Below are 19,786 nucleotides of genomic sequence, written 5' to 3' on the forward strand. Positions count from 1 at the left end.
ACGAAACCAAACATATAGGCCCGGCAAGTGCTGTCTCTCTCACCAAACACCCCCGTATGGTCTAGATGGAGACGACGGTTGTGGGTCACCTCACGGTTTCCTGCTTCAGACCTGGGTTCGAACCCCAGTACGGGGGAATTTCTTTTTTTGTTCCTGCTGAGGGGGGGTGAGTTGTGTCATTGGGATGTCATCAATTGTTTTGGCGTGGTGTTGATGAAGGGGTGGGTGCGGTAGGGCGTCATTGACGCTGGGGGCTGAGGATATCAAAGGGCGGGCACGCGGATAGCTATATGGTGGATCTGTCTTTTCGGGTACCACTGCCAGTATTAGTGGGACGGGGCTTGGGGGTTAATATTCCACGGTATCTATGAGATGTTGCAGCCCAGGGACTGTGGAGGTGGGAGAAGGTGTAACTGATGAAGCAGGTTGATCAGGCATTCTAGTTATGTATTACTCTTGACCGCCTGCTACAGTCATGCGATGTTCTTAAAGCACTTAGTATCGGTTCTGTCTGTTTATAAAATGCAGAAAAGTCATAGTCTGTGGAGGGACTTCATTCCTAGGATTGAGCTATGTAGGAAATTCACATCCCCCACTCGAACTCATAAGACTTTAGCTACAGTTCCGCTGGCAGTAGTGCAGCACAAGACAGTATCTTTAGGTACCCTTTCTAATCTAGTCTTACATAGCGTGGGTTACAGCTATGGAAATAGCTCCAACCAGCTATCTAACATGATCCTTTCTCTGCTGCCGGACCCACTCGGACTTGTCTCGGCTTTATCAGCAAGCTCGGCCCTCGTGGAACCCGAGGCCGACTCTATCCCCGCATCTCGGTCTATACCTCGGGGACAGCGCTTTTGATCTGATAAGATCCCTTTCACGAGAGAAGAGATCAAACATCGCAAGTATATAAGACCGGTTTTCCACGTTCTCGAACCCATCAGATACCCATCCTTACCATCCAACCATTCGTCAGAATCCCCATCCATCCCAATAATGACCACCCAATCCCCAACCATCTGGCACGGCGTACGCCCCCCGCCCTCCAACCCCCATTACCAAAAGCTAACTCCCAAAGGACGGCCGCGAACAAGCCCTCCAAGCCCACATCCTCCACCACCCGAACGCCGCCCAGCTCCGCAACCACCCGGCCGCCATCCTGACCGAGATCGACCACTGGGCCACCGCCCACAACCACTGCATGATGACCATCGGCCCCGAGCGCAGCCAGCCCATCGTCGAGCTCATCCGCTCCTCCTCCCCGAGCGTCATGGTCGAGCTAGGCGGTTACATCGGCTACTCGGCCATCCAGTTCGCCGACGAGCTGCGCCGCGCCACCCCCGCCGGCACCCATGCGCCGCGGTACTACAGCCTCGAGTGCAACGCCGCGTACGCGGCGGTGGCGCAATCGCTCCTCGAGTTCGCGGGGCTGGGGGATGTGGTGCGGGTGCTTGTGGGCGAGGCGGCGGCGTCGTTGGCCCACGTGGCGCGGGCACTCGAGGCAGAAAACGCGGCGGTGGATCTGCTTTTTGTGGACCATTGGGGCGATCGGTATCTGCCGGATTTGCTGGTCGCGGAGAGACTGGGTCTGCTGCGGGCGGGCGCGCTGGTGGTGGCGGACAACGTGGGGATGGAGGGGGCAAAGGCGTATGCGCGGTGGATGGAGGAGGGGGTGCATGAGGTGGAGGGAAGGGTGCTGCGGTATGAGAGTCGCACGTTGCCTTATGTTTTGGTTGATGGGCAGGAGGTTGGTTTTCTTGGATTCTGGAGTGGGGCTGTGGTGTTGCTGACTTGACTTTTTTTAGGATGCTGTTATGATTAGCAAGAAGGTTTGAGGTGAGGGGTGGTTGGAATGGCTTTGGCGATGGATGCGTGAGGTGAAGGGGAGATATAGTTCCTAATGGATTTGTTGCATGTTCCCGCTGTGAGGACGGCGTTCGATCACGCTGTTCGAGCTCTTCTTGCGATCGACACCTGTCGTTATGTCGTTATGTTTCCTGGAACATCTCCTATTTGGCGAGTCCATTTCTGTTGCACGGGGTGGTCAATATGAATGGAAAGCTTTGTGCCTTCCATGAAAGTCAGTCGATGAAACGATGCGTGCATAAGCTGGAACCATCATGTTTGCATTGTTTGCCGAGGTCGCCGCGGCGTCATCTGCCCTCTGCTCCACCCTGGTATTCGGGGAGACTTTTGGAGTGGAAACCTCAATACCTCTTGCATCGACTATCTTCTATTCTCGCATTGAGATGGTCACCAACCATTTGGAAATACAATGCGAGATATGAGACTATGTTTGGCGACGATTCATGCACCCCCGTAGTATAACATAGTATAACAGGTCTTGGCACGGAAGCGGGCCGAGCGGCGGCGTAAAGATACTAACGAGATCGATAGTTACTGTCAATGGAATGAGATGGGAGGTAACAGCATAATGTCATACAAAAGGGTCTTCGTTCATGGACTTGAACTCGCTGGTATGTTTTCCAGACATACTGCAGCAAGAGAATCCCAAATGCATGCTGTGCACGCTGCAGTCATGTGAGTACCTCCCAATCCGGTAAAAACTATGAGAACCAGCCCTAAGCCAGATGGGGTAATGACAGTGAGAGCTGAGCTGCAGAGCTCCAGGTCGTATTAGTGTGCAATGCTGTACCTTTCTCTCTTGGCCAACTTTCCGCTGCGAGTAATGCCAGAGTCCTACCATGCAACCCTGTCCCATATATATATGCAGTTCCCCACCCTGTCTCTCACTCATCCCCACTATATTTCAACCGCCCCAATCTCACTGAATCTTCTTCCAGCCAGCCACCCCCATCATGTACGACGTGATTGTCGTCGGTGCCGGCTTCAGCGGCCTCCAAGCCGCCTACTCCGCCCAGCAAGCCGGTCTCTCAACGCTCGTTCTCGAAGCCCGCGACCGCGTCGGCGGCAAGGTCTGGAGCGTGCCGCTGGCCTCCGGGCGGGGCTGCGTCGAGCTCGGCGCCGCCTGGATCAACGACACCCTGCAGCCCCGGGTGTGGGCGTATGCGCAGCGGTTTGGGATGAAGGTCGTCCAGCAGCGGCTGGCGGGCCAGGCGGTGATGGAGCCGAGCGAAGAGGAGCGGTTTCTCTTTCCGTTCGGCGTGACGCCGGAGGTGAGTTGCCTAGCATCGGAGCTGAATGGAATGCTGACAAGCTGGCCAAACAGTTCAGCGAAGCAGAGAAGAAGAGCCTGGAGTATGTCCGCGACCACATCCAGGCCGAATCGCTCAAATCGGGGCCCGTCTCCGCCGAGGATGATAGCACCACGCTGGAGGAGTACGTGCGCAACCTCGGGGCTCTGCCCAAAGTCATCCAGATGGTGAACCTGTGGGCGCAGGTGATGCACGGGGTCGAGGCCAGCGAGGAGTCGGCGGGGTGGTTCATCGACTACTGTCGTCGGAACCGGGGGTTGTTGGCTGTCCGGGCGGACGATGCGTCGGGGGGACAGTATTTGCGCTTTCAGGATGGTGAGCCTGTCCTGCAAAGCCCTTTCTCAGATCCTTTACCCTATTCTACATTTTCCGATGGGAGGTCCCCCACTAACCTCAGCAACCCGCAAAGGCGCCCAAACCATCGCCACCCGCCTCGCAGCCCTAATCGGCCACCAAAACATCCACCTGTCGACCCCCGTCCACGCCATCCACGACCACTCCTCCCACGTCACCGTCACTACCTCCACCACCAAGTCCTACACAACCCGCAAGCTCATCCTCTCCCTCCCCAGCACCATGTACAAGGAACTCACCATCACACCCCCCTTACCCCCGGCCGTCCGCACCGTCACGGACGCCACGGTGCTCGGCGACTACAACAAGGCCATCATCTGCTACAACACCCCCTGGTGGCGGGCCCAGAACTTCAACGGGTATTTTGCCAGCTACGCGGGGCCCGTCATCTTGGCGCGGGACACCTCCGTCGACGAGAAGCGGCACTTCTCGCTGACGTGCTTCGTGAACGGGGCCCCGGGGAGGGCGTGGAGCCGGCTGCTGCCGCACGAGCGGCGGGCGGCGGTGCTGAAGCAGCTGGCCCGGGTCTTTGGGCAAGACGCAAACTCAGACGTGTGGCGGCCGATCGAGATGTTCGATCAGATCTGGCAGCATGAGCGGTATAGTCGGGGCGCGTTGGCGCCGATCACGGCGCCGGGGCATTTGACGCAGTACGAAGAGGTGTATGGGAGGGCGGTGGGTAATGTGCATTTCGTGGGGACGGAGTATAGCCAAGTGTGGAAGGGGTATATGGAGGGGGCGCTGTGGTCTGGGGAGAAGGGGGCGGAGGAGGTGGTTCGGGCGCTGGGGGGGAAGGGGAGGGGGTGGGCGGTGTTGTAGTATCTTTTCGTCTCTTTGGTGTTTGGGTGGTTTGTTGATTTGATTTTTGCTTTAGGCCGTCCCTTATTTGAACCTGCTTGCTTTTCTTCAACGTCCTCATTTCTCCACCATACTAGAACTTACAGTACTCAACACGAATCAACCCTCATACTCAATACATCTGACACGGTCGAACTGCCATACTCAGAAGTAGTTCACTCCAATGTATTGATTCATCGCTAAACAACCCCTCCCCCTCCCCCTTCTACCTTCCATGGGAGGCAATCCCACATCCGGCCCCCGGAAAAGGGAACTCTTTCCCCATTCAGGCCCTCAAACCCCCGAGCCTCGGACTGCACCCGGGTGCCGTTTCGATCAACCAATCCCACAGTATTTCTCTGCTCCCATCCCGGAGACATGGGAAACTAAACTCTCAGTAGAAGCGTTAGTGGGCGTGATGGGTAGGTAGCGCAGCGTTTCCTCTGGTTCGTATTGATAAGCTGCAGCTTTCGTTCGGCTTTGTGCTTCTCTTGCAGAGGGATGTACGGTCAAAAGTCTGCTGATTCTCGGGACCAGACTAGGGCGGGGCGGGTTGGATTGCCTGATTGGGTAAGAAATGCGCTGCCTCGCTGGCGTGGGTATTGATGTTGATTAGGTGGGTTACGATCTAGGTTTGAGGTGCGGTGTACTGTACCAGGTAGGTTACAGGATAGCGGGGAAGTAAGTGCTTCCAAGGGGGCTTGATTTAATGTCAAAAGGTCTGACTCGAGTACGGTATGTACTTTGGAGATTTTGTAGTGGGATTGAGGGGGGTCCGATGGGGAGCTTATAGACACAGGATCTCCACAAGCGGTCAGTAAATTACGGTACAGCACATGACGATGACTCTACTCTAAGGAATTATTCATTGTATATCAGCACCACCTCCTATCTCCCAATCCATGCCCACTAGCCCATAGCACTCACCAGTACCATCCTGCACATCACAAACAAACCAGGCTCACCTGATCATCCCCACGATACCCCCAAGCAAACTACATCCTACCCCATAATAGTCTCCAACCGCCTCTCCATCATAACATCCAACCAGAACGCCTCCTCCCCGTCCTCCGCCCCCTCCCCATAAGCACCCGCACCCGCACCCGCACCCGCATCATCCGCCCGCCTCCACACCTCCCGCACCAAATCCCCCACCCGCTCCAGCGGCGGCCGCGGCAGAATCCTGGTCAGATCCGCCAGCCGCGCGCTCACGCGCCGCCGCGCCTGCGCGATCTCCACATCCACGGCGTCGAACGGCGCCCACGCGTCCGCCGCCACCCCCAGCGGCGTTCCTCTCGAAAAGACCAGACTGCCCGCCGTCGCGGCTAGGAGGACGGGTTGCATGACCCTCGTCCCGGAGGTGACGGGGAGGGTTTCTAGTAGGGCGATGATGTGGAGGGCGAGGTGGCGTCGGAATTGTCGGGGGGTTCGGGTGGGGGATGTTGGGAAGGGGAAGGGGGGTGCATGTGTGTTTGGTTCTGGGTGGTCGTGATGCCGCTGGCTGGAAAGACGGGAGACTAGGATGTCTGGGAAGGCGTGGTAGATCTGCAGCAGGGCGACGCAGCGGTAGGCGTCGGCGAGGATGGTGAAGTGGTTTGCTGGAGTGTTGGTGTCGCCTGTCGGGAGGTGGTGGCCTATGCCGTCGACGTCGAAGGTGAGGAGTTCGGTTTCGAGGGTTTGGGCTTTCTCTAAATGGGTTGGGTGGATTGTGGTGGCGTCGGGGAGATGGGGGCTTGGTTGCTGGGTTATCGGGGATGTGGTCAGGTTGAGGAGTGGCGCGTGGCGCGCAGAGCGGATGAGGCGCGCGATGTGATAGAAATACTGCAGGGCAGTGGGCAGTGGCCCTGTCCATGGGTGCAGGAGGGTTTGGCCGTTGACCACGTAGATTGGGAGGTGGTGGTCGCTGTCGCTGTCGCTGTCGCTGTCGGTAACCCCGACATCCGAGATATCCTGCGCGACAAACGCGGCTAGCATGTTCCAGTACAGGAGACACTGCTTGAAGAATGGGTACTGCTGGGTGAGGGCCTCCGAATCCCAGCTCGGGGCTGGAGATGCGTTTCTCTCGCGGCGACTCTGCCGCACGAGGAACCGCCGTGCGGCCTGAAGATAGGGCAACCCCAGGTCGCCCCCGTTGTGCCACGCGGTGGTCGACCCGACCATCAGCAACCCGTAGAACAAATTCTCGTCGTTCAGCGTCGGTGACAGCGCCATCGCCTCCTGCAGGGCGTGGATGGCCCGTCGCTGCATCTGGGCGCCCACGGCGCGCATCCCGGGGAAGTCGCCGGCCAGCGAGGCGGCGGCCATGCTCTGGATGGCGTAGTAGATGGGGGCGTTCTGGCTCCAGAGGCGCGCGATGTTGGTGCGGAAGGGGTTGAGGTCCGAGTCGAACGACGACCACATGGCGCAGACGTAGTCGAAGTAGTATTCCACCAGCAGGGCGGGAAGGTGCACCAGGAATGAGGGTACTGAAGTGTCCGTGAGTCGTCGCCGGAGACTCTCCAGGTTGTCGATCTGGGTTTGAATGCGGGCAGACGGCAGCCCTGGTATAGCGAGTACCTCGTGCAGCGCCAGAGGAGTTGGTGCTGGGAGGGGGTCAGCCATACTGCCACCATCAACATCTTCCATCCCCGTGAGAAGCCCAATATCCAAATCAACGGGATCCTCCTGAGCATCACCTCTTCCACCTCCCTCCAACTCTCCAGTCAACGAAAGTCTCTCGCCCTGCACCCCAGAGACAGGCACATTCTCCTCTCCCTCCCCAGAGACCCCAAACACACCCCCAGCCACAGGCGAAGCCATAGCCACAGACAAAGTCACAGCCCCATCGCCCCTCTCAACCTCCCCAGCAACCCCCTTCCTCCTCTTTCTCCCTTCCACACCCCACCGAATAAATGGCCGAGTATACCCCGGACACGTCTGACCCCGCCGCTGACACTCATAACACCCAGGCTTGCGCTCATCGCATCGTCGCTGTATTTCCCCCTCAGCATCAGTTTCCGTTCCTCGTGCACCCTGTGGGGCAAGGAAAGCGAGAACGCACCCGTCGCCTCTTACAGTTTTCACATCCCGTGCGGGATTTCGGAGCTTGGCGTTTATTCTTCCCTTTTGGGGTGGGTGACAAGGCTGGGTTTGGGTCTTCCATTTGCGTATATTTAGTTAGGGTTGGTGGGTTAGGGAAGTTTGGGGAAGGGAAGGAAGGGGTGTTTTTTCATGTTTTCATGTTTAAGACATATGGGGAAAGGAATCCCCCTCCCCGCTCTTGCCTTCATTGTGCTTCGGATGTGGAGGGTGGAGTTATGTGTGATATCACGAGTTACTAGTCACTAGTCTGTTAGCCTAGATAAGGCGTGAGGGGGAAGTATTATCATACATTTCTTGCTTTTTGGTGGATTTGCTATCACTATCTACAAAAAGGAAACTAAAAAAATAAGTGGGCGATTTACCCCGCATTGCCAGCTGCACTGCACTGCACTGCACATTTCCAAAGCCTTCGGCTGGATTTTCATTCCTGATTCGTATCACACTCACTTATTTTGTCTTGCAGACCAAAGCCCCCGCAAAGGCTGCAACAGCTCCTCCCAGAATCCCACCGCCGGCTGCGTGAGCTCCAACTCCGCCTCGTACGCCGTAATGGCCGGCGCCTCCCAGACCAGATCCACTTCCTGCGGCCGCACAAATTTCGTCCGCTTCAATAGCTTCCACCCCAGGAACAGCGCGGGCGCCACGATCACCATCGTGTAGTACGTGACAAAGTCCGCCGCGCTCCAGGGCATGAAGCTGCTGTACCCGTAGCACGTCACCACGCACACCATCCAGACCAGGCCGATGTAGGCGCTCCAGGGCTGGAACCACCCCCGATACGGCAGCTGGGCGCGGTCGAATCCCTGGGCCTGACACGCGCGGTAGAAGCAGATGTACGTGGTGGTCATGACGATGTAGTTGATCACGCCGGCGGAGGTGGTCAGGTTGATGATCCAGCTGAGGACGGTGGCGGTGTTGTTGGAGAGCTGCAGGAAGGACAGGAAGGGGAACAGCATGACGAGACCGAAGCAGTAGATGGGGACGCCGTGGCGCGTGCAGCGCCGGAAGATGCGCGGGGCGCGGCCCTCGACGGCCAGCCCGTGCAGCACCCGCGTCGCCGTGTAGGTGTACGTGTTGCCCGCCGAGAAGATGCTGGTCACTAGCAGCGCGTTGACGATGTGCGGCAGCACGCTGACCCCCAGGTTGCTCATCGCGATCACGTAGGGGGACGCCGACGCCGACCCCGCCCCCGCCGACGCCCCCGTCGTGATCGCCACCAGGCTGGCGTCGTTGTACGCCACCACCACCCCGACGCAGAGCGCGCTCCCGATGAAGAACACCCCGAAACGCCAGTACACCGTCTGGAACGCGTTCTTGATGTACCGCCGCGGGTGCTTGCTCTCCGCTGCCACCATCGAGATGTACTCCGGCCCCACGCACGCGAACGACGCCGCCCACAGCGCCGCCAGGAACCCTTCGAACCGGCCCAGCGCCCCCGTGGCAAGATGCGTCGCGAACGCGCCGGGCGTGTTCCAGTACCGGAACCCGTAGGCATCGCCCTGCGGGTTGCCGCCCACCATTGTGATGAAGGTGAACAGAAACAAGACAAAGAATAGGATCACCTTGCCGCCGGAGAGCCAGAATTCGGCCTCTCCGTAGGCGCGGACTGCGAGGACGTTAAGGGATCTGAGGAGATGTGAGCATGATAAATCGTAGTTGGGCTTCGAATTCCTAATCGATGTCGCGTGTGGGAAGTGGCTTACGCATATAGTACAATGCACGCCACGCATATGGCCGCTGTGGGGATGCGATCGCTCCAGAAGGCCAGCACCTCGGTCAAGGCCGTGATCTCGAAGGGAATTAGTAGTGCTTCGTAGAAGAAGAAATTCCACCCGGCCATAAACCCGAAGGCGTCGTCCACCCACCGGCCGGCCAGACGGATAAACCCCCCGCCGACGGGCATGTAGGTGGACATCTCGGCGATGCAGTTGTTCACCAGCGAGAGCATGCAGCTGTAGATAATGTACGCAAGCAGGAGACTGGCGGGACCGGATTTAGTGAGGGCTGTGCCGATGCTCACGAAGACCGCAGTCCCAATCGAGCCTCCAATCGCAATCAGCTGGATCTGTCGATTATCCAGGCGGCGCTGCAATCCATGGGCGTCTGGCGGGATAATGGATCCGGGTTCAATGTCGGAACCGGCAGCATACACGTCGCTTTGGGCGGCCGATTTGCCTTTTTCTTCGTCTACAGGACGATGCTGCGTGGGGGGTGTCATGGCTGGCGGGGAGGGTTGAAAATGACAGGTCGGGGGATCCGTGCAGGTACGTATTGTATGGGGTATACAAAGCCCTTTATAGCGCTAGCTTATCTCTACCCGGCCGGGGAATTTAATTTCAATCTGTCATGAATCGCAACGAAACACCAAAGCGAGCAATCTCTTCCAGGCTGATCCCGGTGTGCATTGTCATGTACCCGGCATGGAATAAGCATATCGGGCTTGGGCCTGAGTTCATTGGCCATCGATCGACTTCTGCCAATGTGTTTGCCACACTGTGCGCTCGCAGCATCGATCGTGAGACTTATCGAGGCCTCTTATCAGACCGAGAGCAGACTAAGATACCGAGTAAGCAGACATCATTGGCTCCTCACGTAGTGCGAGATAAGGGTGCGTCACTTAAGCCCAGTATTGGTCCTTGTTCATGTAGCGTGTCGTCACTGGCGAAGGATTGGCAAAGGAGACAGGGGCGCAGTTGTCAGGGTCTTGCAGAGATTTCAGTCGTGAAAACACGATTTTGGGCTGGGGGCAAGCTCTGCGGATGTATCTTATACTCATTAGCCAGTCGGACGGAGGTAGGATGATCGATTACTCATGCGTCGCGAGCTCTCCCCTGATTCGAGCGAGGATTGTTTGCCTCCTAAGGCATGAAGCCCCGGATTCCTATCCTTTTTCGGTACTCCCACGAGCCTTCTGGTCCAGGGTGTGTATGTAGTTGAACATTATGCCTCCCACTTGAACCACAGCGGATTGTTGAACATTTGTGGGATATCTTCCACGTAGTGGTGGGATGGACTGGTGAACACAAGATGGTGATGCTGGTATAAAGGCCTCTTCGATCATGGACCATCGACAACATCAACCATAGACCCATCTCCACTCTCAACCCCCAAAAGCTTCAAACATCAGCATCCATCATGGCCGCCGCCGCTCTCCAAGCCCCCATTTCCATCCAGGCTCCCGTCGCGCCACCCACCGTGATCGCCTCAACCACATTGCGCGCCACACGACCCACCAAACAGATCCCCGAGTCCATTATCCACCGAGCCCGCGCCGTCGATAAAGTGGACTTCGACGCCACCAAGCATCTGGCAACTGCCGCGCCCGGGAAGGTCTTCATGATGAAGGACCTCGGCTTCGAAGGCGCGGGAATCTCACCCACCGCTCTGTCCGAGCCCTTCCCCCTTTTCACACCAGAAGCCGTCCAGCAGATTCGAGCCGAAATCTTCAGCGAGCCTGTGCTCCGCGACTGCCAGTATGCCTCCAGCTTTGCAACGAACATGATCCGAGGATATGGGCCACAGTAAGAATCCCCTAGCGCGACTTCAAACCGGACACAACAGGCTAACCCAAATCCCCAAGACGCGCCCCCTTCATCTTCAACGCCTGGCACAGCCCCGAGCTGCTGGCCACCATCTCCCGCGTCGCAGGGATCGAGGTCGTGCCCGCGATGGACGTGGACGTAGGCCACGTCAATGTCTCGGTCAACGACCCCGTCGTCGAGTCAACCAAGTCCAGGTCAACCGACGACACAGACGACGACAGCGCGCCCGCCTTCGCCTGGCACCATGACAGCTACCCCTTCGTATGCGTGACGATGCTCTCCGATTGCGAGGGGATGGTCGGCGGCGAGACCGCGGTGAAGACGGCCAACGGGGAGGTGTTGAAATTCCGGGGTCCGCTGATGGTGCGTCGACGCTCTCGTCCCCTTCACTATTGTTTATTCCAACCAATGCATCTATCTCCACCTCATCATCCTCCCCTCATGCTAACCTACCTCGTGGGATAGGGCACAGCCGTCGTCATGCAAGGCCGGTACATCGAGCACCAAGCGCTAAAGGCGATCGGCGGCCGCGAGCGCATCAGCATGGTGACCGCGTTCCGGCCCAAGAACCCGCTCGTCAAGGACGAGACCGTCTTAACCAGCCTGCGGGGCATCAGCGAGCTGCCCGAGCTGTACAGCCAGTATGCGCTGTACCGGATGGAGAACCTCGAGGAGCGGGTGCGTGCGCAGCTGAAGAAGCTACGGGAGCAGCACGCGCGGCGGTGCTTCGATGTCGATGCGATTCGCGGGGCGTTGGGGGAGCAGCGGGCGTTCTTGGAGGCGACGCTTGGGGAGTTGGTGGATGTGTAGGTGTTTCGGTCTTGATTGTGGATGATGATGATGTTTGATGAATATGATTATGAATCTAGATTTGACAGTTTGTGTCTTGTGCTTGTACTTGGCTTGATGAATGGGGGTGTTGTGATTCTGGCTGGGGTGGTTGGTGTAGGTGTTGAAGTGATGGAAGGCGAGAGTGTTTGCCAGATGGCTCGCCTGGCACGTGTTGTGTTTGTTCTGTTTTATACATTCTATACGGTACCTACCTATCTTCTACCTCGTCACTCGCCCCCGTATGAGGTTTGCGCTTATATCGTCACCTATCGTGGTTAGGATCCAGGCATTGGACTCTTGAGAACGGGGCAACAGAAGTACCACCACTGTCTCGAAGTTATGTACGTTGTTTCCCTCCTTCGTGGTGCCGGGGGGGGGGAATGTGCTAGCTAATGGGGAGATGACTTTCCAACAGTACTCGAAATGCAGATTTCTGGGGTTCTTCTTGCGGCCAAATTGCTTGCAGCCCTTTTGTTGGCCATTGTTATCATGACACGTTAGAGGTGAGAGTTTGACAGGAATGGGACTACCCAGGGGTGAATGCAGTACGATACAGGTGACTATCATGAGAAATGGGAATGGGTGTGTGCACGGTGTGGAAACACCTAATTCTCTTGTCCTTCCTTTCTCACGCTCTGCCTCCTTGACGGTCAGATCTTCGAGGCCTGTGTGTAGAAGTATCTATGTTTAGTCGTTGCCTGAGTCTGAAGCAGTGGCCAAGAAGAGAATGGGCGTTGTAACCGAGCACTGGGAAGTAGATTCAATCCTCTTATCAAATCTTACTCAATTCAGTCTACAACAATTACCCATGCACAAGAAGAACGTATCAACATTAGTCTAAATGCTCGCAAGTTAAATACAGCAAAGCCCTCGGTCCTCAACCAGCCAGCCACCCACCCAATCCATCTATTCGGGGAATCGCAACCAGAACGAGAGAAAACAACATCACAAGCAAAGGAAGTGGCTAGGTAGTATGTCGAGCCGGTGCAGAATGGTAGGACGCCTCTATGTTCCATGATCTTCATGTCGAACAACAGTCTATCGGTCATCCCGTCCTGACAGATCCCAACCCACCGATCCGGGTCCAAAACGGCTTGGCCCAAGACCCACTAAACGCCGAAAACAAGTACACAACAAAATATCAAAAGATAATCAGACACCCGTCCCGCTGGTGACTTAACACATAGCTCATGACGCACGCCATGGATATCCAACGCTAAATATGAACACTCGAAGAAGAAGCCGAGGTGAGAAAATGGTAAAAACATGAAGCTTCTGTCCAGCAGCAAGGAGGACAGGAGTGAAATAACCGGAAATGGAAGAAAATGGGGTCTCGTGGGTAGAATTGAAATAAATGTACCGCCCAAGATCCTTTGCGCCCGCTAACAAGCAGCCTGGTATTGTAAAGCTGTATGCATGGTTGGAATCAGACGGAGAAGAAACGGAAAGTATGCAATGCGTCGCCCGGGGTATTATGCCACTGTAGAGTTTGGAAAATCCTGGTTGGGAATGTTTCGTAATTGCCTATCATCAGCTGCTTCGTCAATGCGGAGATTGTCCTGGACCTGGATGTCCCATCGGCGGTGGACTACCAAAGCCGGCTTGTTGCACAGGATCGCCAGCGTACATCGGGTACTGCACCACGCTCATGGGAGACATGGCGTTGACATCCTGCCAACCAGGATACCCCATCGTCCCTGGCTGGCCAGGATAAGACACAGATACCGGTGTCCCTTGAAGATCGACGGAAGGAGGACTCTGAGGGTTCATCGGAACGCCGGGGAACGATTGCGCCGGGCTGGTCATTCTGCGCTTGAGGTCCGCGGGGAGCGGCTGCACGAACTGAGCAGGGTTGGGATAAGGTGCAGCCATATCGGTGGGTTGCGCAGGGAACGTCATTGATCGCGTGGGGGCGACCTGCCACACGGATCCATCGGGTTGCATTGCGTACGTGGGTGCAACATTGAGTGCTGGATTTTGCGACGGGACTGTCGGAGTGGCTGGTAGAGGGGACGCGGTCGGCATTGGGGCCATTTGGCCCGGCGTAGGGGCCCAGACATTGGCAGGTACGTTCATCATGGTCTTGCCCGCGGCCATGGAGGCTAGCATTTGTTGATCGGGGATCGTTGTAAACTCATCCCAGGCCACAGTAGAAGGATCGATGGACGGATGCGGCGCAAATTCGGAAGAAGGAACACTGCGCTCTGTGAGTGCGTTAGTTCATCAACCCTCCGCTTCATGAGAGATTCACAAACCAGGAACAAACGTCGCCATCGGATTGCCGGGGAAGACAGCAGCGTTGAACCCCGCTACGTCGGTATTCGTACCCAATGCCATTGACTGGTAAGGGAAGTACGCCTCTGTTTGATCGCCAGTGAGGGTTGGAGGCGAAGACGAGGCTGTCGAGGGATCTGTCGATGCCGTTTCCAACCGGGAACTCGGGCGTGATTTCTTCTCGATTGGGGGCTGCTGGTCAACGGGGAAGAATTGGCACTCTTTTCGCAGTCGGATGCAGTTCTCGCATCGTCCTTGAGCATCATCCGCGGCAAGAAGGCATCGGATTTTTCGTCGTCGACAGTGCACTGGGGTGGTGATGATAAGTTCAAGGGCTTTGGTTGACACACGGAAGGTGAAGGAGAGCTGAGCTTACCGCATGCGACAGAGGTACGATGATATCCAAGCTTGTTGCGCTTCTTATCTGCAGCGGATGATTCCATGATTGCGCCTTGTGGTATCGGAGAGGGGTCGATGTTCTGAACGAGTGAGGGCATAGCCCCAGCAAAGGTAGAGAGACGGTGCGATGAAGATCTGAGGCAGTAGCTGCATTAATCGCAGGGAGCCGAAGGTCGAGATGGTGGAGTCAAGTGGGAAAGCGGAAGTAGATCCCCGACGCGCGAAGAGGATACAAAGTCGTCACAGATTGTTGGAGTCTCGATAAGCAGGCGTCAAATCAATGCGACAGACACTGGGAGTGAGTTTGTCGCTAGAAAAGCCAGGAGTGGGTGGGGGAGGCGAGATGGGAGTCTAACGGTGATCGCGGTCGTTATCGTGGTACGTATTGCGAATGGCCTCGTTTCAGCAGTGGGACTCCACACTTAGTCCGCAAAGGCACCGTCTAATGCCACACACACGCACACACACACACACACACACACAACCACAGTCCAGGAGAGAGGCAGGGTCGGTTTCACGCGACTTGAGCGGATCGGGGCGCAAGCACCACAAGTGAGTGAGACCTGGATTAAGATTCGTAGTCTTTGAGATTATTGTCCACCTAGTCTTGGCCAAGCTTGCTTGTCGCAATGTCAGCGGGGATGAGAAGGAGGGTGTCGCAAAGGATAAATTTCGGCCCAGCCCAGATAAATTGCAATGGCGGAGGGAACCAGGGATTCGCCCTGAAATATTAAAATAATTAAAGTATGTAGTCTGGATGGAACAGTGGAGCTGCAGGTAATCAAAGAAGGGTAAGGAACGAAGTGAGGCAGGAAACACGGAGGATGAAAAGCAGTCAGTCGATGGAAAATAGTTGATGGTGCGGGATGATTAGTGGTGATAATGAGGATGGGATGGTTAACCCCAGAGCGGGGAGGAAGAGAGGGGGAAATGAGAAACAGTGAGGGGTGAAAGGATTAAGACGAGGGGATCAGAAAGAGAAGGAGGTGAAGAGAGGGAGAAGGAGAGAGAGAGAGAGAGAGAGAGAGAGAGAGAGGAAGAGGAAGAGAGAGAGGGAGTAAAGGAAAGAGAGTGGTGGAAGTTGATTGAGTCGGCCAGTCGCAAAGTGGTAGTAGAGTAAGTACTCGTAGTAGTAGGAGTAGCAATGGTAGCGAGTAGAGTGAATAGTAAAGTGAAGTCAAGTAAAACAGTCCAGAGGAAATACGGAGAACTCCCTCCGTAGTAGTGTAAGTAGTGTAGTCTCGCTCGGGATCTAGGATGGATCTCGGGACTTTTAATTTATCTGGTTGGTTTTATTTCCTGCGATTGCTTAAGGATCACTTTCCCTTCTGGGACGTCGGCGAGAGCTCGTTTCGCTTTGTCTTCCAACTCCTCAAGTTTAGCCAACTAAAGTGCCGACAATGCAAAGGATCTGGCTGGTCTCAGTAGAGAGGGTATCCTCGATTGATGCCAGAGTGAACTTGAAAAGATAGGGCAGATACCCAAGGAAAAGGGGTGTGTTGAAAGCCAAAACACAAGGTAAAAGTATAAAATGTGAATAACAGGAAACACTATTTGGACAATCGCATCAGAGTCTCGAAACTTTATGAGGCTAACCGACAGTAAGTGGGAAAGGGAAAATTAAAAGAAAAAGAAAAGAAAAGGGAAAAACAATTCTTAGGAGAAAGAAAAATGCAGTAAACCAAGAAAAAAAAAATATCTGCTATTCTTATTTTGTCCTAACTTGAATTAATGTGAAGAATGGGAAAAGATCAGGGTGGGTAAGGAGAAAATCAACAACATAATCACTCAGTGGCAGATACATACGCACTGTAGTTGCAGCTATCTACTTGCTCAGTGCTCACTTAAGGAGAGAGGGGGGAAGGCAGAAGATGACGAAGTACTGAGTAGCAAAGCAATCTAAAATGGGTGGTTTATTCGCGCACAATATCCATTACCCAATCTTGTGTGAGATCGCTAATAAGGTACTGTCAGTGCTGAAGCAAAGCCATGGAACAAGAGGACTGAACCTGGCCTCAGGTGGGCAATCCTATGCTAACTTCAGGGTGAAACACCTTCCTCGAGTGTTTTACTTTTCGCATCGTGTTCCTTGCAAAACTAGTCTAGGTCCAAGAAGACTCCGACAACAACAACCACCACCACGACCACGATGATTAATGATTATGATGATGGTGATGATGCTTACCTCGCTGACACTTTTCGCCTCCCTATCGGAGGTTCCGACTGGGGGCAGCGAGCAGTCAGCTCCTCCAACAACCTCGATCATCAATCAGCCTCTACGCCTTGCCCGATTGAACGCGTTCATCCGACTACAGTTACTTCAGCGGGCGACAGGGATCATTACAGTGGCCCGGAATGTGGCGGTGGATTGTACTGCCCGTACCTAACTGATTTCCAGATTGAGTCAGGGAAAGGAATGATAGGGAGCGACAGGGTTCAACATCTGGTTCCTGGCGTCGGAGGTGTAGATTAGCCAGGGACAGATCCGATGATGACTGCAGGTGTGTGCAGGTCCCGGATAGTGATGCTGGGAAGCTGATTCCTCTTCCCCTGTGGCAGGATCAGGCACAACTGATCATACCATTGAAGTCGGATGATGGCAGAAGACCGTTTTACCCCTGACCCTCTACCACTCTCCAGCTGGTTCATCCCAAACCACACGCACCCGTGGTCCCAAGAAGACGGAAGCTGTGACAGACAGCCGGAAGAGGGTTAGTGAGAAGTGGGGGGTGGAAGTAAGAGATGGGCAAACGAGTCAAAAAGAGGAGAGACAGAAAGTGGGGAGGGGAGAAGGTGGAAGGATAAGCCCTGGGGCTCTTTGGGAAAGTGGGCAGGAGCACCACCTCATGACGAGCATAGGTGAGCGGAGATCTTGGCCATGCTGACCTACCGGATGAGGAATAGAGAAAGGAGATGATAGATCGCTCTGAAAGAGAGGGGGAGAAAGAGAGAGAGAGAGAAAGAGAACAGAGGAGAAGGGGAAAAGTTACTCAGCCTGATACAGTGCATAGCATGAGTTATCCGCAAGCTGTCAATGAATTCATGATTTGAAGAACTGGGGAATCTGGATCCCGGGTCTTGCCCATTGAGCGTGGTTTTAAATTTAACTCCCTCGTTGGAACCCAGGGTTGAGGATACAGCGTTCCATTGGATAGCCAAATGGGTGGGTTAAAGGTGGAGCAGCAACTGGTGGAATTCTTTCTGACAATCCAATCACAGAATTGTACTCTCAGGGACTTGCCCTTTTGAGGCACGACTTGGCGGTGACCACCCTATCCCATCTGGGCTTAGCGTAGACATGAAACACAGGCCTCGAAGTTTGCTGAGCTTCTCGAAGCCCTTCTGGAGGTCCTGGAGGTCGGGACTCGTCATCAACTGGGGTCCTTACCCCGTTGATTGGTGAGCCACCCTCTTCATCCCATCCCATCATTTTCTTCGTCATCCTGGCTGCCACCTTTCCGGCCCTCCCACTGGTGCTTTCCGCTGCTGCCCGTTAATGAGGATGAGCAGCTGGTGGGCAGATGGGTAGATTCATCCTTAGTCTCGTTTTCGTTTCTGGTTTCTCCTCCGACGCCTCTCTCTTTCTCCAATTTCCCATTCACCCATTGTCGCTTGAAACCCGCACCACAATTTCCTCCTATCAACAGAAACTAGGTGATATTTAGCAAATGCTCTCGCCCCCTCCCCCATCGCATCGGTTTTTCCATGTCTCAATGTTCCCCATCGTTACTACATCGGAGCGTCAGGATATCCTCCCCCTACTGCTGCAGGAAATAAACTCCGCTCCTGTCGGTGGGCAGGCCAGATCTGTCACAAGGCGGTGGGCCCCCTTTTGGTCCCAGGTTTGATTAAGGATCATATCTGCATTCTTCTAGTGTGGCCAGTGGGCTGGGCCGGACTGGGCTGACGGCCGTGGTCGGTAAGGGATCAGACTTGCATCGGTCCAGGATGACAGACCAGGGTGTGCAGGATATCTGCATATCACGATGGAGTCGAGACTGGAGTGACACTGTGCCAGTTCACACTAGCATCAGATCTGGTTTCCACCGGACGAGGACAAGCGCGACCCATGCGGAGTCTTGCTAGACCGGGTACATATATCCATCAGATGCTGCAGGTGTACGGAGGACACTACGACTGTACCTGTACAGTAGAGAAATGGAGGCATTGTTTCTCGAAGGGCGGGTTTGAGTAGATTAGGATCGTATTCACCGGCAATTGTTCAGGGTCCTTCTGAAACCTTCCTAATCATCATCTCTGGCGGTAGCCATGGATGAGTCGGTCAAATCCGCCCTTAGCCTACTTTTCCGATCGTAAGCTGGATCCGAGCTGAAGGCCCTGCTACTGGCGGCGGAGAGAGAGGTACGTATGCACACTGTTGGAGGTCTCAGTAATACCTAATGATGGCGATGGTGGTGATGATGCCACTGTGTGCTTTACTATTTTTAGATCCACAGTACGGGGGACCATAGAGACTGCCGGATACAACCCATCTCGTCTTCCGCCATCACAAGAACATCAGGACTCAGGAGGCAATTGAGCAGTAATATGGCATCGTCTTGCTCGTCAACCAAATGAAGCTGGACCCCATTTACTGAATTCAGCATGATAGTCATAAGCCCCGAGGATAGATGCCAGGTACTGGCGGAGGGAAGCGTGGATATTTCTCTTTTGGTCCATTTCTGCGTCGCTAGCGGGATCGGGCAGCGGATATACACGTAAGCGAAGCTGTGCTGATCCCACTTTAGTTTAGTGGCTGTGTGTGTGTGTGTGTGTGTGTGTGTGTGTGCGCTCTTTGCAGTGCAGTGGGAGTAGTGAGTGCTCCGTACCTGCCTGTACTCACCAAGTGTTGCTGCTTCCACATCATCCACATCATCCACAATCCCACACATTTTCCCACATCCTCCCTTGCTTAACTTGAAACCAGTTCTCCTCAGTCTATCTCTTGGAACCAACCAGTTCTCCCTACCTTTATCTGATCATCACACTTGGCATGACACTGCGTAGGCACTTTAACCGGATTTATTTCTTATTGGTTCCCTCATTGATCTATTCCCCCGCCCCTCTTTCGCTCTCTTGCTCTCTTTCGCTGCCTCCGCTCTGGACACGGTTCAGCTGCCATATCGTTGATAGACGCATTTTGGTTGGCACCTGCAAGTTACAGGTCTTTTGGCTCCTGCAGGGACTTAAGACATGCGAGTTAAGTTAAACATGAATGGCAGCATGGCTGTCCAAGTGTCCAGGCTAGGCCATGCGAAATGAAATTCTCCGAGACTGAAGATTCCCCTCATA

General features: G+C 55.0%; 6 protein-coding genes and 1 pseudogene across 7 annotated transcripts; 4 read left to right on the top strand and 3 right to left on the bottom strand.

Moving 5' to 3' along the window:
- Nucleotides 1–50: 50 nt before the first annotated feature.
- On the top strand, nt 51–136 carry BO82DRAFT_t224 (annotated as a pseudogene). Its single transcript has one exon. The product of its transcript is annotated as a tRNA-OTHER (tRNA).
- Nucleotides 137–996: 860 nt separating this feature from the next.
- Nucleotides 997–2,114, top strand: BO82DRAFT_419202 (O-methyltransferase; the record flags this gene model as incomplete). The annotated part of the gene is made up of 3 exons (XM_025640104.1): nt 997–1,029; nt 1,079–1,747; nt 1,806–2,114. The coding sequence occupies 3 exons, from the start codon at nt 997–999 to the stop codon at nt 1,833–1,835; spliced, it is 732 nt and encodes a 243-aa protein (XP_025489999.1). The 3' UTR covers nt 1,836–2,114.
- A 673-nt stretch (nt 2,115–2,787) lies between these two features.
- BO82DRAFT_419212 (flavin monoamine oxidase family protein) lies at nt 2,788–4,349 on the top strand (the record flags this gene model as incomplete). Its single annotated transcript, XM_025640105.1, has 3 exons — nt 2,788–3,137; nt 3,191–3,491; nt 3,556–4,349. Exons 1-3 carry the CDS (start codon nt 2,820–2,822, stop codon nt 4,347–4,349), a joined length of 1,413 nt encoding a protein of 470 aa, XP_025490000.1. The 5' UTR covers nt 2,788–2,819.
- A 1,020-nt stretch (nt 4,350–5,369) lies between these two features.
- BO82DRAFT_339442 (Zn(II)2Cys6 transcription factor) lies at nt 5,370–7,509 on the bottom strand (the record flags this gene model as incomplete). Its single annotated transcript, XM_025633479.1, has 3 exons — nt 5,370–7,112; nt 7,218–7,337; nt 7,408–7,509. 3 exons carry the CDS (start codon nt 7,507–7,509, stop codon nt 5,370–5,372), a joined length of 1,965 nt encoding a protein of 654 aa, XP_025490001.1.
- A 335-nt stretch (nt 7,510–7,844) lies between these two features.
- On the bottom strand, nt 7,845–9,865 carry BO82DRAFT_123397 (amino acid transporter). The gene is made up of 2 exons (XM_025629899.1): nt 9,152–9,865; nt 7,845–9,074 (listed from the first exon to the last, which is right to left on the bottom strand). Exons 1-2 carry the CDS (start codon nt 9,664–9,666, stop codon nt 7,892–7,894), a joined length of 1,698 nt encoding a protein of 565 aa, XP_025490002.1. The 5' UTR covers nt 9,667–9,865; the 3' UTR covers nt 7,845–7,891.
- A 718-nt stretch (nt 9,866–10,583) lies between these two features.
- BO82DRAFT_287824 (uncharacterized protein) lies at nt 10,584–11,800 on the top strand (the record flags this gene model as incomplete). The annotated part of the gene is made up of 3 exons (XM_025631593.1): nt 10,584–10,969; nt 11,029–11,357; nt 11,478–11,800. 3 exons carry the CDS (start codon nt 10,584–10,586, stop codon nt 11,798–11,800), a joined length of 1,038 nt encoding a protein of 345 aa, XP_025490003.1.
- Nucleotides 11,801–13,363: 1,563 nt separating this feature from the next.
- BO82DRAFT_419226 (putative C6 finger domain protein) lies at nt 13,364–14,965 on the bottom strand (the record flags this gene model as incomplete). Its single annotated transcript, XM_025640106.1, has 3 exons — nt 14,472–14,965; nt 14,073–14,403; nt 13,364–14,018 (listed from the first exon to the last, which is right to left on the bottom strand). Exons 1-3 carry the CDS (start codon nt 14,590–14,592, stop codon nt 13,364–13,366), a joined length of 1,107 nt encoding a protein of 368 aa, XP_025490004.1. The 5' UTR covers nt 14,593–14,965.
- Nucleotides 14,966–19,786: the final 4,821 nt, after the last annotated feature.

This window comes from Aspergillus uvarum, assembly GCF_003184745.1.
Source record: "Aspergillus uvarum CBS 121591 unplaced genomic scaffold BO82scaffold_42, whole genome shotgun sequence".
Lineage (NCBI taxonomy): Eukaryota > Fungi > Ascomycota > Eurotiomycetes > Eurotiales > Aspergillaceae > Aspergillus > Aspergillus uvarum.

What these genes read in the sequence shown, in the direction of transcription:
- BO82DRAFT_123397 (XM_025629899.1), bottom strand. Translation starts at nt 9,666, where the DNA reads ATGACACCCCCCACGCAGCATCGTCCTGTAGACGAAGAAAAAGGCAAA. An exon ending in GCGTGCATTGTACTATATGC is followed by an intron (nt 9,075 to 9,151) that starts GTAAGCCACTTC and finishes ACATCTCCTCAG; the next exon opens with ATCCCTTAACGTCCTCGCAG.